The 17,717-nt window shown below is 33.8% G+C and overlaps 1 protein-coding gene across 4 annotated transcripts in view; it reads right to left on the bottom strand.

The window, feature by feature from the left end:
• The window catches only part of Zip (zipper), a 49,639-nt gene that overhangs the window by 7,108 nt on the left and 24,814 nt on the right, over positions 1–17,717 (bottom strand). For 2 of the 4 annotated variants that reach the window (XM_064048435.1, XM_064048438.1), the window contains exons 2-8: positions 4,192–4,348; positions 4,014–4,138; positions 3,808–3,822; positions 3,658–3,678; positions 3,216–3,308; positions 2,998–3,160; positions 2,586–2,944 (exon numbers count right to left, since the gene is read on the bottom strand). In XM_064048435.1, the coding sequence (XP_063904505.1) occupies positions 2,586–2,944; positions 2,998–3,160; positions 3,216–3,308; positions 3,658–3,678; positions 3,808–3,822; positions 4,014–4,138; positions 4,192–4,348 (933 nt within the window). The remainder of the gene's footprint in view (positions 1–2,585; positions 2,945–2,997; positions 3,161–3,215; positions 3,309–3,657; positions 3,679–3,807; positions 3,823–4,013; positions 4,139–4,191; positions 4,349–17,717) is intronic. The other 2 variants (XM_064048436.1, XM_064048437.1) reach the window with 2 other exon arrangements.

Genomic DNA, 17,717 nt, shown 5'->3' with positions numbered 1-17,717 from the left:
AAAAAGTTATTAGAGGTGTCCTCTTTTAGTTAGGTCACACTAAGTACATCAACTTCTGTTTCAAATCGAGGAGAGTATGTTTTTTCAGTGCGTTAAATACAGTATCTTTTAATTTTTCAAGAGGGCAGAAAGTAATATGTAGTTTGTTTGGTTTAGCTTTACAAATTCCACTTTAATACTAATATCTCAACTATATTTATTGATATTTTCATGATTTTAGTTTTTCCAGAAATGACATCAAATTATTTTTCCAAATAGAAGTAATATGTTTTTAATCCGGTTAAATAAACATATTTTTTTTTTTTTTTCAGTGATAAAATACGTGATATTAATTTACAAAATAAAAAAAAATGCAACTAATTAGTTATAAGTAGGGACAACAAAAGGAAACATTAATTATCGTGATTGATTGAAGATTTGAATTTGTAATCTTAAGTTATCAAAATTTTGTCTTAGTTTTTTAACTGTACTATAACTATAACCTCATTTTTACTATTTATGGGTAGTACTGTTTAGTTTCCTGCAAAAATTTACAATTTTAAACATGTTTAAGTATCTTGTTGTGAAAGGAAGATTACGAGTAATAAGGAGCTTATTTTTACATTTTCTTTTTTGTTAACGTACGTAATTTTTTTCCTACAACATTATCCTTAATTAATTAATTAATCATTCCAAGTTTTGAACTTGTCTTTTCAAATATCTGAGATATTAAAGTGGAGCAGTTCAACAGAAATGCCATTATTAAAATTTTTGTGTAAATAATATGACCAAGTACCACATCACTGAAAAAAAAATCTATTCAACGCAATTAAAAAATATATTAAATACATATTTCAAAAATTACAATTTGATGTCATTTCCGTACAAGCCGAAAGTAACACAGCACAGTACGTAGTAAGTAGTTTAAATTTTAAACCTGCCTTTTCAAATAACTTGAGATATTCAAGTGAAATAGATAAACTGGGACACTTGGTACACATATAATTTTATAAATTAGTGATGTTAACGACGATGATTCCTAACTGTAACTTGTGCTTAAAGTTTTCATCATGATACACAAAAAACACAATTTTTTGGCAATGCGTATAAAAATACGTCACACAATTACTCCGAAAATTACTACTGAGAAAGATATTTTATATTTTGATGGTAAAGTGAGCGAGAAATTTCGAAATATCATTTTACTAACTATGTTGCACTGCAGAAATAAACTAAACAAAAGTTCTAAATGTGAAATAAAGTTATATATTTATATAGGTTGTCTAACGATATTCCGTTTTTATTGCTCTGACTTTCTAAGTAGTGACCATAAACATACAATAGAATTTTCTAAGCAACCCTCACCAACGGTCATCAGTATTTAAAAGTGAATTTTAAGTACTTTGCCAAGATGGACCGTAATGAAACTAAACAGAATTTACAGCGGGTGGTTATTGGGGGTGAGACAAGTTAAATACCCATAAAGCAATAAGCACGGTCATGCTAACATCTATGTTCACCCTAAACATTATAGGTAATGACCGACTTAGTGTTAATTAATTCTTAACGACGCCCAAGTTTTTCGCCTTAAGGTTATTAGTTTAAGATGCTCATTGTCGTTGACAAGGGGGACGTTAATGTGAAAGTCGTAAAACCACTAATTTCGTATAACATTAAGAAGTCGCACATTTCTATCACACCTCAAAGAAATAATACAAATAAGTTGGCATACTCAAATTTACCTCTTCCTCGCAAAACTTAAACACTACTTTCATGTTGATGCTTTCCGGTTTAACTTTTTTTTTTTATCACGTTACACATGATTTTAAAAATTGTACTAATTATCGTGAATACTTAGATACATTTCACGTACTTGCTATACTCAATTTGCCAAAAAGTTGTTAAGAAGGTCCTGATGTTTCCCTACAAAATGTAGGTGTTTCAAAATCTTAAACCTGATTATGAAAAGAGAATGATTTATTTTAAGTGGTTTAATCAAACAATGAACAATGATCTTCTCAGCCACGGTATATAAACCGGCAAGATTGAAGGATGTGGAGTGCAGAAAATTATTTTGAAGGAACGCCATTCCATCCACAAAAAATCTGAGTTTGGACTATTTGGGCCCATTTTCTTTAAGAAGTCAGTTACAGCTGCGAAATATCAGAACATGCCACAAGAATTTATTGCCCAGCTTGCTCTTGAAGAATCGCAGAATGGATATTTTCACTGATAATCGAAATAACAAACCAATTTACTATGCAATTTCGTTATCCAACTCAAACTTTATCGTCACAAAAGTTCTTTTAGTGAACACCTGCTGACTACACTCCTACAGTTACGCACAAAACTGACCCCACGGCTCTAAAATGTCAAATTGTAAAAGCAGTGATTAGGCTATCAAATGCGACAGCTGGTGACGTAGATGTGCATTCCTGACAGGATTACACAAGAGGTAATCTTTTTATGTATCACGTAAATTTGGAAGCTGAGATTACTGATAATGAATACACTAACCGGAACTCCATCAATGTCTAATATTTTGAAAGATAGTTACTCCTCATAATTAAATTATATGGATTTGAATGAAAAAAACCTTGAATTACCTGTTCTTTGGTCTGACTCTTGGTAACGAAGTCTCTTCCGACCTTAATCCTGGGCTTCAAGAAGGCCTTGGTCATGTCGGTGACCGACAGTCCCAACAAATGGGCGATTTTCTGGGCGACCGTGTTATCGGGCAGCGTCGCCTGGTCCGAATTCCGGTCCTGCTTGAACTGCATGGTCCCGAAAAGCATCACAGCCGACACAACTCGGAAAATGGCACTGAAATCCTCGTTGGTCATTCCCATGATGTTCATACTCTTGACGGTGGCTTGAAATTCGGCGGCGTCGTCTACACCGGGAACTATGTGATTGTCCTCGCGAAGGAAAGGATATGACTTGGGGTCCTCCAGAATGAACTCCTCTGGAAAATAATTTACATAGAAACAGGTGTCAAGTTTTGCGAGGGTTCAATACTTTTCTGGTCGGTGGACGCTCCAGCCAAAAGCTGGTAGAAGATGTGGAAGGTTCTTTCCTGTTTGGCTTGTCTAATGGCACGTGATTTCTCAAGAAGATAGGTTTCAATGTTCGCCCCTGCGATGTACCCGGAAGCGTCGAAGTTTATCCTTATGAATTTACCCTGGAACGGGCACGAGTGGTAAGTTGGCGATTATTTTGCGAAAAATTCAACTTACGAATCTGGAAGAGTTGTCGTTTTTGATGGTTTTGGCATTTCCGAAGGCCTCGAGGATGGGATTGGCTTGCAAGAGTTGTTGTTCTAGACCGCCCTGTATGTTAAACAATTTTTTTCGTTTCAAAGTAATCGGGACGTGAAGTCAATATGCACACATGATGATAAAGTAAATACACATCGTCCTTCGTTCCGACATATTTGAATAATGAATAATGTTAGGAAACACACACACGATGGAAAAATGGATGAGTTTACCAGTTATTATCTAGGAATTTTGATTAATGAGACCAGTTATTCAATTATCTTGAATGCAGGAACGATAACGAACGATTTTATTAATTGGAGGATGGTTACGTGCGACGGACTTCTACTAATTTACTAATTTAGTACTTTGGTTTTAGTACGATTTTCCAACTGATTTGACACACATTGAACTTACATACCGAGAATTCTCTCGTGGGACTCTGCCGTAAGCATGTAAAAAGTAAAAAAATAAATAATTACATGTATATTTTCACAGTCGCGCACACATCACTACCAACTACTAGCTCAGTGCTTATAGTGTACTTAAAATAATTTTTAAGACTACTTACAATAAGGTCTTTCTGCTGTGCTCCGAAAGAACGAAACAACACATGCAAAAGAAGAGAAAAAAAGAAATTAGAAAAAAATCCCCACGTGCTTTGGCATTCATAACAGTAGAAATTTGCTTGCAGCAACTGTATGTACAGTGATAGCATCATGCCAATTTTGTACATTTCCTAGATGCAATGCGATCGAAACTAATTTCAAAACTTACCGCTCCTGATCCTTTGGGAGATTTCGATGCTGCCACGTAGGCCAAATACTGAATGACTTTTTTCGTGTTTTCGGTTTTTCCGGCACCAGATTCTCCGGTACAAAGAATTGACTGATCTTCGCGTTCTAAAAACCGAAAGATCAGTAAATTTTGGCAAAAGTACAAAAATTGTATTTACCTTGTAACATGGAACGGTATGCTGTGTCCGTTATGGCGAAAACGTGAGGTGGTACTTCGTGTCTTTTGATACCTTTATACCGTTCCATAATTTTTTCTGTGTAAATGGGGAGCTTCTTGTAGGGGTTTACGACCACACAGAAGAGGCCAGAGTAAGTCTGCAAAACAAGAAAAAAAGTTAGTAATTAATTACCCAGTCTGTGCACATTTTTGTAGCGCTCCTTCATTACAATTCCCTCTATCCCTAAGTATTAAATTACGATTCAGGGTGTGCCCAATGGAATATTTCATCAATAAAAAAGCTAATTTAAGTCAATTTCGTAGTTCTACTAGCAAATTGTAAGCACGTAGGTTGTTTATAATTCACTACTTAAAAAATATAGTTTCATAAAACCCACCATCTTGCAAAACTTTACGACTACTTGGACATTTTTTTAATTACTGCATACTGCAAACATTTAGAAAATTTCTGAAAGAAAATGCAATACCGTTTTGACTCAAATCAACAACTTATTTAATTTTATCAAATTTATGGAATTATATTCTGCCTGAGACTTTTGAAACTTTGTCAGATGTTCATATTTCGTGCTTTTAAGGTTCGAGCCCATTGTGGGAGTGCAAACAACAATAAATTTCCGTAAATAACGAACATTAAACAATGGCCATCTTGGCTCATAAATATTTTTATGTATCCTGGTGAATAGTTGGTATGTGAGTCGTCTTGAACAAAAACTGTCACCACTCACATTACGGCTTAAAATTTAAACACATACTTTTTAATGCCATGATAAAGACCAACTTCGTTTAGTTCGGTTTCTTTTCTCTACCTTATAAAGTATGTAGGTCAATTAAAACTGAAGTAAACACATCAAATGTAACATTTCTCCAGTATATATTTTCCGAACAATTAAATCGGATTAAAAGTTTATTGATAAACGCTACAAAATAGTTGTTTCGACACGATATGACATTAATAACAGACATTTCACATATAAGGATTCTTTTTTTATTATCAAAATGTTCACTGCGAGAAAGATGAAATTAATAAAACGGATTTCGATTTGTTATCGTGACTAACATAAAATAAATATTTTAAGATTTATAAGTAAATCTTGAAAATGTTTTCAATGACAGCTTTAATATCTACAAAAATAAGTAAACTGTTTTGACGTGACAGTATATTCGATGATTACTTAATTGGAAATTATTAATTAATAATTTACTTCAGCTCCTAGCAAATAATATTAAACATCGTTCATTATACCGAGCCACTAATAACGGGATATAATCAACCATCCTTCAATTTCCTTTATAGTTCAACATTATTTACAAAAAAGTTTTTGCATAACCGGTCAATTAAAATTTAAATTGTAATTTTAGATTATTTTCACTCTCAGAATATGTTAAACACGTGCATTCATACAACTTATACAATTACAAAGCTCCCACGCGTATTTTATTGTTTTTGTATTTAATAAAAAGAGAATTTTATTACTTTATTATGGTTTTTATTTTATTTATTTTTTTTTTGCATATAATCAACGATGGATTTACAATTTTGTTCTAATAATTTATACTAATAATTTATTGTTTTGTACGCTGAAAACAGTGGTAAAAAACGCATTCCGAAATTTCCATAAATAATTGAAATGTTAAAGATACGTGATGAACCATTTCACTAAAATTTAAAAAATGATGCTTTTTTTACACTGCCCTTGTGTTATATACAGACGGTTGTAGGCAGGTTATATTTAAAATTTCATTAACAATAACCCAGTCTACTAATAATGGAGCTATTACATTCTGAGAATGTAAAGTTTCATTAAAATATAAACGAAAGCAATAATAACAATTTAAGTATTTTTATGTAACAATCGTAAATATATCTATTTATTAAATTAGTGTTCACCGTCTAGAGAAAAAATTGCCGATCATGTGAAACCAACCGCAACGATCGTACATTAAACCACGTCTAAACTTTTGAAAGCCACTAATTTTGTTCACGTAACAAACCAAGACAGGATTTCGAAGCACTTTTGCCCACCTGAACTCCGAAATTAAATTATAGATATCTGGTGCAGTGGCGGCAGATCGGAAAAAGCGGAGTAGTTAGTGCTTTATTCAAGTGATTTTAAGTACAAGAATAGACGATATGTCTTAAGTATTTTAAGCATCCAAAAGTAACGCCAGCATCATTTATGTAAAGGATAAATGAAATGGGTCTGAAGTAGAATCCTTGTAAAACACTTGGATTTTTCATTTATTTAGGTTTGCACGAGAGAGCTACTTTTGAAATGAGTCAACATATTGACATAACGATAAAATGTCCGAATACTACTGGTGTTAAAAATAACAGTAAATAAATACTAATAAAAATTTAAAATTGAGGTGGTCAATATAAAATGCAACTGGATGTTACAACATCTTACGGTAAGTAAAGGTAAAATTGGTCTAAACTTCCCTGGGCCCTGAAGTAGGGTCCAAGAAATCCCGTTTCTTTGAAAGATTTTAACAACATTTTATTTTGCGATTTTTGTTTTGTAATAACCATACAGTAAAAACCACTAGAGTAAGTAAATAACACCCCCGAAGCCCATTCTATAGAAGCGTGGTCCACACAAGTGCAGATAATATGAAATATATTCTAAGTACATGCTTAATTTCGATTGATTATGTTTATACTTCGAAAGAATTCGACTATTAAACACGTACAGTTAATAAGCATCAGTGGCATCCAATCAAAGTATGCCTTTGCGTTAACAGAAAATAAGTTTGACTGATTTTCCCTTCTCAAAACAGAGAAAAGGAGTAATCAATAAGGGCGGGTGGGCGGGGCTAGTACTTGCTCAGATCAGACTGATTTTGGCAAATGCCACACCCTCTGAGATAATAGAGGGCGGGTGGGCGGGACTAGTACTTACTCAAATAAGACTGAGTTTGGCAAACGCCATACCCTCTGATATAATAACACTTGCTAAGATAAGATTGGTTTTGCCCCTATTAAACTTGTAAAAACTTGTTAAATTTAAAAGGTGTTAAGTTGCATATTTCCATAGTAACGAGTTAAATTCCTAAATCTGATTGGGTATTTATCTTTCAACAACTCCGTCATTAATTTTTCTGACACACCCTGTATAAGCAAATATTAATTATATATAAAAAATCACAAGTAATGACTCATTATATTTTGCACATTTAAGATAGGCAAAATTTTGAGATGATATCATCAATTTTTTGGAGAGGATAAGAATATATATACTTATTGATTAAAAATGTATTATGCTTACCATAAGTTTAAAGCATCTGCAAAGATTTCAAATCATTCAATGTGGCAGATTAACATAATAGGAATGAAAAAGTACGTAGGAACTAAATTGCCATGGACATAAGTTGATTTGTTTTTAAAAACGCGGTAGTCAATACCAAAAGTAACGACTTTAGAAAAACAAATTTATACAGGGTGACTAAAAAATGGCGCACCAACTCAACAGTAAGTAATAAGTTCGAAAAAAGGGTAATTAAAAAATTCCTTACGTCAAATTAACGTTCATTTGCAAAAACAAAATATCGATTTAGACATATAAATTAAAAAATGAGAAAAATTAGTCGCTCTTAGATTTATTTTGATCAATTTTTACATTTTTTGTGAGATTATAAAATGAAGAAAACTATGGCCAAAGACACCATACATCCAAAATTAATAATAAGTAGGTAATAAATGTCCGATCGATTTAATGTAGCTAGTAAGTAGTGAATTGGTCAAATAGTTAAAGACAGTTAGGGCCTTCGGGAAAGTTTCAATTCTTTGTAATGGCATCATCAAACTGTTGGAGATGATTGGCCAAATTTTGGTTAGCTTTTTACCATCTAAATGATGTTCTTAATATACATACAAAATTTGAAAACAATCGGCGCACTAGTTTCGGAGATTATATGCCTAATAAAAATCGACACAGACAGATGGACGGACAGGCAGACTGAAACAAGAGACCTTTTTTTTCGTACTCTAAAGGTCATGAAACTTCGAGAAAACACGAAACTGGAAAGTCGCCCAATGGACTCGCTTACTATTCTTAGCATAAGCTCGGGAAGTAAAAATGAAACCTGGAAGGTCGTCTACATATAGACCCAAGGATTTTTGAAAGTGTTTTTTGCTTGACGTCATAAAGTTAGTGCACAATTTTTTAATCACCCTCGATTTTATAGTTGGTATTTTGGAAATTAAGCTTATGTATGTAATGCGGGACCAAATTTTACTTTACTCTCAAAGAAATTTTGTTGCATATTCAAAGCCAAAGTAACCAAATAACGCACTTCCTCCATATTTAACGATAACTGTAAATTTTATCGTTACTTATATTCACAAAAGCACCAATTGATTATATTTTTTTTTTGTTTATTGAAACTTCGTTAAAAATAAAGTGTATGTAATTTCCGGCAGTTGCGTTTGTTACTGAAAACTTAATATCTAATATAAATTTTGTGACATACTAAAAATTCCAAACTACTATTGATTTTTTAAAATAACAAAGGGGGTATTGGTCAGTTGCGCGCAACGGTCAGTATACCCAATGTAGCTGGTTTAATTCCTAAAAAGGTCATTATATGACACTTGCGGACTATAAGGATTGCCTCGTTTTATTCTCCTGAATTATAGTTCCATCAATTCTATAGTAAGTTTAGCAGCCCAGGGATGAAAAAATTCTAAAACTGCCCTAGTCTACACCGTTTCTGATAAAAGTTAATATATTACCTAGATATATTAGGTAATTTAGTTAATATGTATACAAACAAGAGGATCAGCAAATGAACCCATTCGTAGAAATTTAAAATTTAAAAACAATGAAAAACATTTTCAGTTCTATAAATAAAGTGCAATTTATTTTAAAGTATTTATGCTATTAATTCTTAAAATCATTTCCAAATGTTACTGACCGCAGCGCGCAACTGACCCTATGATTATCTGAGATAATTTATGCCTTGTGGGATTAAGAAGTATTCTGAAACTTAAATTGTCCATAAAATGTATTTAAACAAACTTGGTTGTAAATACAAATTTTAAAATTAATTTTTCACACTTCGATATCTGCAATTTCAACAAAATGCAAAATCGTCGTACAATATTTTCCGATTTTTAAAGAAGTCGTGGAATAATTTCAACATCGCGAGACATTTACACGGCAATATTCAAGAATAACATACAATCATAAAAGTAAATTTAAAGTAGCAACACATATTCAACCAAGCGTAAATAAATTATGTCCAACAACCTACACGATATTTAAATCAAACGCTTACAGTAGATAAGTAAAATTTGAATTTTAACAATGACGTCAAATGAATCACTCTCCTTTACAATTTACTGCAATAAAGTAAAATAACGATAGTCAAAAATAAACCCATAAATAACATCCACTCGAAGTTATTCGACCACACTCCGTCTCACCGCAGCGATAATTTCATCGCCTTTCCTACAAAATTTTCCTACAAGTTCAAATGAATTAATCCCAAGGTTACTTTCAATATTAATAACTGCGTATTCAAATCAGTTTCAATTACAAATCATAATTATCCCGCGACTTCTTTTGGAATTGAAAGAATGTGGTCGTTTTGAAAAGTCTCCGTGGTGCCAGACGTCTCGTCTGGCAACTCGGCTATTAGTGAATTTCGAGTCGGGTCGTAAATAATCCCAATAACGCTCGACAGGCTTGTATTATTAGGAAAAAGTGCATCGGTGCCAGCGACCTGCGCCCGCACCTTACTCAATACCTTATCTGCAAAGAACGAAATCATTTTTCGACCCAAATACATACTCTCCGATCTACCATTTACGATGTAGACCCAAGGTTCCAATCGACATAATCTCAACGTAAACAAACATCATTAAATGAAACGCTTTACCAAATTAGCCGCCAATTACGTGGGCTCGTGCAACTGGCGGCAAATTATTGCCATATTTGACCCATCGGATTGACCAACCGAGCAGATCCAGATGGTGCTAATTGAACGGCACGACATCCAAGACCATCGCCCCAGAACGTTCGAAGACAAAAAGTGATTGTTGAAATGCCGATAATGTCAGGAATGCCTCGGCGAGTCGAGGAGAATTCGTTAAAACAAAAGGAACAGTTTCTAGTTTCAACCCTATTTACACCGAAAAATCGAATCTCTTAACTAACTACATGGGCAACTTTGTTATTTGATTGATGGATTTGCGCAATACGTAATTGTTTTCCAAAGTGATTCCAATTCGATTAATATTTTTTTATTTCTCATTCTTACAAACACAAAACATTCGGAATTTTCGCTGGATTAATGCAATTGTTTTTTTTTTTGCTCTTTGCTTCGTTTTAATTGCAATATAATTTTATAACCTGATTATGAGGGGTTGGATGGTACAATAGCAGGATTGATTATTTTCCTAAATTTTAATACCAACATATGAAGTGACAAAGATTCTATGATGAACGGTGAAAATCTTTGATCAATTCTCCAGGAAATACACAACATCTTTTAAAGAGAGGAAAAAAGTGTGCTGTAATAATAGTTGTTGAATACATAGATGCCCTGATCACGAGAAAGTCGCATGAACAGCCTGCGTTAAAGCCCATCAGTTTCAAGACACGTATTTTCTAACCAACAAGAACGGTAAGTTCGTTGTTTACGCTCCTTTATTACTGCATATGCTCGGCAATTCTAGAATAAATTTTACGACCTGAAAGATAAGAGACTTAAAAGATCATCATCCGTACAAACATAACTGCAGACACTCGAGAGACTGGTAGTCGTAAGTTATAATGGTGTTTTTTTTTTCAACAAATTCGTTGGTTTATTTTATCTTAGGATTTAAATTTGTATGTATTACATGTATCATCTGTCACATGTTGATGAAGATTTTTACGATAGAGGCTGTTCGAACATTCTTGTCTTCAAGAATACTAATGGGATATAAATTGGATTTGAACAGAATTTCTTTTTTATGTAGTAGGTTTATTAAGGTCTTATTTTGGAAGTAAATAAAGAAAGTAATATGCTTCGCAATCCTAATGTTGAGTATGTTATGCCACATTTTGAACTCTATTTTACAAAGAAATAAGTTAGATTATTTTGTTCCGAAAAGATTTACTGCAAAAAAATGTTGAAAAAATGACTCCAGGGTAGTTAAGCAGGCTCTGAAGAACTCGGAAAAATGGTTTAAAAAAATCCCTGAGTCAAATTTTTTGAAATATTAAACTTCAAAGCTGAAGAATTAACTTCGTAATTCTGATATGTCTGCCACAATCAATTTTCTAAGCAATAGTGAGCATATTAGTGCAAAAATTGGTAGATTATTTCGACATAACGTTTTGAGGCCCAATTTTTCTGTTTGTCTACGACATCCAACTTTTTTTTAGTGACACTATATATTGTTTTAGAGATTCTTGTCGAGCTTGTTTTTCTTAATTAATGAATAACCCTTTAATCAGTTACATATACAGAAGCCACTGTCTATGATTCGAACGCATGATGTTATGAAAACACTTGTTAACTTGTTTATATTTGGTCTGGCGGGCACTTTTCCTCCACCCATAGATTAATAATTGCTCCAAAAATATGAATGCATTGATAAAGGGCTACTACTTGTTAAATAAGACTGATTTTGGCAAATGACATATCCCCTAACAAAATAAAGGGTGGGTGGGCGAGCCTAATACTTGTTTTAAATAAGACTGAATCTGGCAAACGATATACTCTTTAAGAAAATAGAGGACGGGTGGGCGGGGCTAGTATTTTTTAAGCTAAAACTATTTTGGCAAAAGATATACCCTTTAAGAAAATAGAGGGCGGGTGGGTGGGGTTAGTACTTCCTAAGATACGACTGATTTTGGCAAATGATATATCCTCTAAAAAAATAAAGGGCGGGTGGGCGGGGTTAGTACTTGAGATATTTCTAGTGAGTTTTCCCACTTGAAACTTTTTCGATCAACATCATTTCAGCAAAAACACGTATATATTTAGCAAGAATACTACCAATAAAACTCTGGAATGTACAGTTCTTTTGATTAGATCAATAAAAAAACTTGGTCGAAGATTACTTCGACAGAACTTTCGTATAGTCCGACAAATCCCGCTTCTTAAAAAATATATGAAACTTAATTTTTCCTTTTTTGTTTTTTTTTTTTTTGTACTCTATAAAGTAAAAACCAGCGGCATAAATAACACCTCCGCAATCCCTGCGCGGTGGGAAGGACAAATTCCAAGGGGATGCCACACAAGTACGGACAATGCAAAATCTATTTAAAGTACACATATAACCAACTGGAAAAAGTGGCTTCTCAGCAATAATAACAAGCTTAACTTGAAGTATTTATGTTTATGCATTGAAAAAACGTCACGTAGAAATTAGTTTGATTTGAATGGGTTTGTCTCCTCAAAATAGAGGACTAAAATTATTAATTATGCCATAATCGAATAAAATGTTCTGAATATAATTGTTATAATTCTTATTTTATCATTATTAAATAAAGACGTGTGTATTTTCACAGTTTCGAGAAGATGGGGTGATTCGTTCTGAATTTGATTCATAGAAAATTTGTAATGGCCTAAATAACACCCCCGCAGCCCCTACACGAACTCCAAGGGGATGTGGTCTCAAAAAGTGTGAACAATATGAAACATCTTTAAAACAGGTAGCCAAAGGAAAAATTGGTAGATATTCTCAATTTCTCAATGCACGCTTAACTTCGATTGTTTATGTTTATACTTCGTAAAAATTTGACTACTAGCACGTTCAGATTACAAGCATAAGAGGTTAACAGAAACTGAAATTTGATTAATTTTGTCTCCTGGTTGCAGAGGAGAGGAGGACTAATTAATTAACCACATGAAGTTATTTTTTTCTCCTAAAAACACTCAAAAATTTGAATATGTATTCGGAAAAATTGTAAAATGACGGACAAATTTTGATTCACGAATTACCATGCTCTTTGATTGAAATCTTTGAAAGACTTCACAGCATTCGGTTTTTGCAATTTCGAAGTTAAATTGTAAAATAAAATTAGGATTTTTGCCAAAAATTTGGATGTCTAGGGTAAAAACCCAAAATGGGTTCTTAAAATTTATACATATTCTATAAAAATTAAGGAACATTTATTGTTACACAATTTTTAACTTTTTTCCAAAAATCTGGATGTCTAAGGTAAAAACGTATTGCACGTATTTATAGAAAATTTAAAGAACACTGCAAAATTGTAAAATGACATCGTCAGTTTTTCAGGGGGCATAAACGGAAAAATTCTGATTAACGATTTACCATGCTTACGATGACCTTAAAACGTTTGCAAGATTCTAGAGCTTTCGGTTTTGCAGTTTCAACGTTAAATTGCAAACTAAACACGGATTCATAAACCAGAAGTATCTAATTTTATAAAATTTAAATAATATTTACTAACGTAACTACACGATAGTTTTATCACACATATAAAATTTGAGAACAATCGGTCCAATAGTTCCGAGATTATCTGTCTAATAAAAATCGACAGACAGACAGACAAACAGAAACGGGAGACCCATTTTTTCGTATTCTAGGGGTCATGAAACGTCGAGAAAATATAAAGTAGCCAGTCGTCCAATGGAGTCGATCACAATACTTCCTTAGCTTATGCTCCGCGATTTTCGCATTACAAGTCCGAAGGCGAACGGTGCACGTGGGAAGCTAATGAATAATCTTGTAGGAATAATTTCCGCTTTTTTGAGAAAATTTGGATGCCTCGGGGAAAATCTCAAGGCGGATTCATAAACAACAGGTGCAGGAGTATGTTATTTCAGAAAATTTAAATTCTATTTTCTATTTTTTCTAATCGGTTGGGATGATCAGGCAAATTTTGGTTAGCGTTTTACTATCTACACGATATTTTTAACATACATATAAAACTTGGCCATAATCAATCCGGTAGTTTCGCATGGAAACGTGAAGAAAACATGATACGCATCGGCAGTTCCAAAAGGGCAAGGTCTGCACAAGTGCGGACAATACAATAAATATACGTCCTTACAGCAAATTTCTCAGTACATGCTTAACTTCGACTGCTTAAATTTATATTTTGAAGGAATTTAGCACGTACAGATAACCAGGATCAGACATCAAATCATGCATTTGTGTTAAAAGAAAATGAAATTTGATTTTGTCTCTTCAAAATTAATTAATTAATTAAGCTACAATGAAGCAAAACGGTCCGACTATTATTTTGGATGAGTAGCTGTTATTGTGATAATTATTACTTTATTATTATTAAATATAGGCGGGCGGGACATATTCTGATATTTTCGAGAAAATGAATTGGAAATGCGCTTGTCGAACTTCATATTATGGATCCACAGTAAAGGAACAATAAAACAATGAAATTATAATAGTAAACAAAATCAACGTGGATTCATAAATCACAAATACAGGTGTACATTAGTTTATAAAATTTAAATATCCGTTACTGACCAAAATGTGGAGCTGACGTTATGAAACTGTTGGTGCGGATGATTAGACAAATTTTGGCAAGAGTTTTACAATCTACACAAGCAATCGGTCTGGTAGTTTTGGAGATTATTTGTCCAATACAATCAACACAGACGACAGAAAACAGACAGACAGACGGAAACGGGGACCTATTTTGCCGGACTCTTGGGGTCATGAACGTTGAAAAAACATAAAAGTAGCCAGCGCCCGATTGATCCTATTACAATACTTCCTTAGTTTATGCTCGGGAAGTAAAAAAAGTTATACCCACTACAGTTATTAAAACAAATGTTTAAATAGTAATTATCTTTCACAAAGTGCTTACATTAAGCAATTTAGTTCAATTTTACCCACCATAATAGACTGACTTGTTTAATTGTTTGGCAGTATTATACTAAGCACGTTTTTAATTATTGGGAAGAAACCCAATTTGCACAACCGAACTTTGATTCTATTTTTTGATGCGTTTTATAAAGCCAATCAATAATTTAAAAGGACGCATTTTGGTTGCTTTTATGGTCCTATGTATGGTGATGGTAGAATAGAATCCCGGATTATTGTTTAATAATAATAAGTTTAGTTCCCTTATTTTAACTTTAATGATACTTAAACTGTTTAAATAGACATAAATATATCTGCTTTATTGATGCTTGAATGTTGGATAGTTAAAAATATTCCTATTTTATCGTGATGTTAAAAAATGTTAGATAAACTGTCTATATATATCTGTATAAATAATCACGATTATGGTTTAAAACGGTTAAAATTTGATACCGACTTTTTCTGTTTAAAAAGCCGCAAAATTTCACTGGAAAAGTACAAAGCATACATATATGGTATATAGAATAATTTATGATTAGCCCCTTCTCGAGCGACTGATGTGTATCATACGACAAATAATCTTTTGAAAGTACTATGTTAACGTTTTCCCGCCAACAACTCTGAACCTTCTGTTCATAGTGTACTTGTTTCGCGATTTCTATCAGAACATTAACATCAACACAAAAGATCGCTTAACCCAACCGGCCATCATTCTCTAAACAATAACCGACTCCTTCGAATCTTTCGCCTCCGATAGTCTTCAGCACTCCCCTATTTGGCCCATTAGAAACCGCTCCGCCGCCATCGCCGTCGACGATCTCGATCGATATCGAGGAGAGAAAGTCGTTCCGACCTCTATCCGTGTCAGCTGTTCGTTCCATTGTTCCTCCGCGCGCCGAACGGGACTCCGCAGGGGCGCCGTCTAGGGCCGCTCCTCTTTCACCCCATTAAAAAAGGCGAGGTCGGTGTTTTCCGGTCGCAAGGTGGATGCTGACCCCGCACAAGGTGCCGTTTCGCCCACGTGTGCACGAAAGTGCACTCTTGTTGCCCAACATGTGTTTATGTGTGCAAAAAACAGGCCACCTCGCGGCGATGATGGAGTAATAATTGTTTGCTTTTGGAATGCGCGTCGTTTTCGAAATTCTAGATGATTAAGTCGCGATTGTGACTCAGCCGCCGGCGCGGTTTGCACCAGGAGTTCACCATGATTTACGCCATATATGGACGAAATGGGTTAGAGAGCGGGTCATGGACGGGGAACGAAATGACGCGGATGAAAGTGAGGCGACGGTGGGACTGCGGACTTAATGGGATGACGGTCTCGAGATTGCTGGCCATATTGGCTTTTGTAATTATTTTTAGCCTTATTTACGGAAACGGGGCAAAGAACCAAACCCACTGGTTTTGGTGGATTTCTAATTTTACCGAAACAGCTCAGGTCGCCTTGGTCAGTCGAATTTAGACTTTAATTTTATTGTAAGTTATTTTCTACAACTTCAGTATTTATTATTATTATTATAGGGGTATTTATTTATTTTTTGCACAATTATTTCCTACGCGAAAGCAAAGGACATACTGTAGTAAGGTCATTTTGTAAACATCTAATTTCATGTTTTCTCGGAGTTTCACAGCTCACAGAATACGAACAAGCAGGTTTCCTGTTTCCGCTTGCCTGCTGGAAATTTTTAAAATTACTATATCAACTGATCTGAAATTTTAAACATACTCGTAAAATTATATCAAATCATCGTCTAGACAATATCGCATTCTACCACAAACTAGATTTCTCCCTCATTTTACGTAAAAAAACTATGATTATAACGGTTAATAGCTTTGTATAATGAATTACTTTCTATAGATTAATCATATCTTCGAAAACTAACAAATACAGATAAGTGTGAATTCTCTAATTTTATTGTATCTAATCAAAGAATATTATGCATAAACATGTCAAAATTTCTTAAATAACAACAAAATTTAATATTACTGGAATTTTGGTTGTAACAAGTCATAATCAGCAACTTTTAACGCGTTTCTAACTTTTATTGAAATTGTATAAAAAATTTGATGGAGTATATAATTGTAAAAATCTCAAGAACTCTTTCAAACAGGAGTAACAAGTGTGGGTTCTATGAAAAAAATGCGTTACATATAGACATCTAAAACACTCGTGTTTTAACCACTCGCTCCGTTCGTAATTCAAAAATCATGTGGCTTTAACAAATAATCTACTGAACAAATTTGTGCAGGAAAATGTGAAGCGGAAAATGTACGGTGTAGATAAAATCATTGAATTCATCTATGAAAATCTGGTCATTTATGCAACATCAGGGTCTACACTACTCAAGCGGGGCTTAACATGAATTATTATCGATGATTTTGAGAGAAGATTTCTATGTGGATTTCTGTGATATTTTAAAAACCACATTGAATTTAAATATGTTTATCGAGTATTTTAGATATTTAGACTGATTTCAATCAGAAGTGTTTATCTCGTAATTTAGTTACCACAAGCCCATCGTTTCTTTTTCAGATTCTGACAATGATTATAATAATATTGTTACGAAATTAACCCAAACGCCGCCCAGTACGACGCCTATGGATTTTTTAGTTTGAACGGCGATGAGCGGTGACGGCTGCGTTCGAACAGAGAAAAGCCTGGATGCGGTGCCGGAAGTCTCGAACTCCAGAACTACCTCGCGAATTCTCTGGAAGAA

Source organism: Zophobas morio, unplaced genomic scaffold, assembly GCF_036711695.1.
Source record: "Zophobas morio isolate AGI-343-1 ecotype UQ-CSIRO unplaced genomic scaffold, CSIRO_AGI_Zmor_V1 ptg000006l, whole genome shotgun sequence".
In the NCBI taxonomy this organism is placed as follows: domain Eukaryota; kingdom Metazoa; phylum Arthropoda; class Insecta; order Coleoptera; family Tenebrionidae; genus Zophobas; species Zophobas morio.
This window is presented reverse-complemented; position numbering and strand designations above follow the sequence as displayed.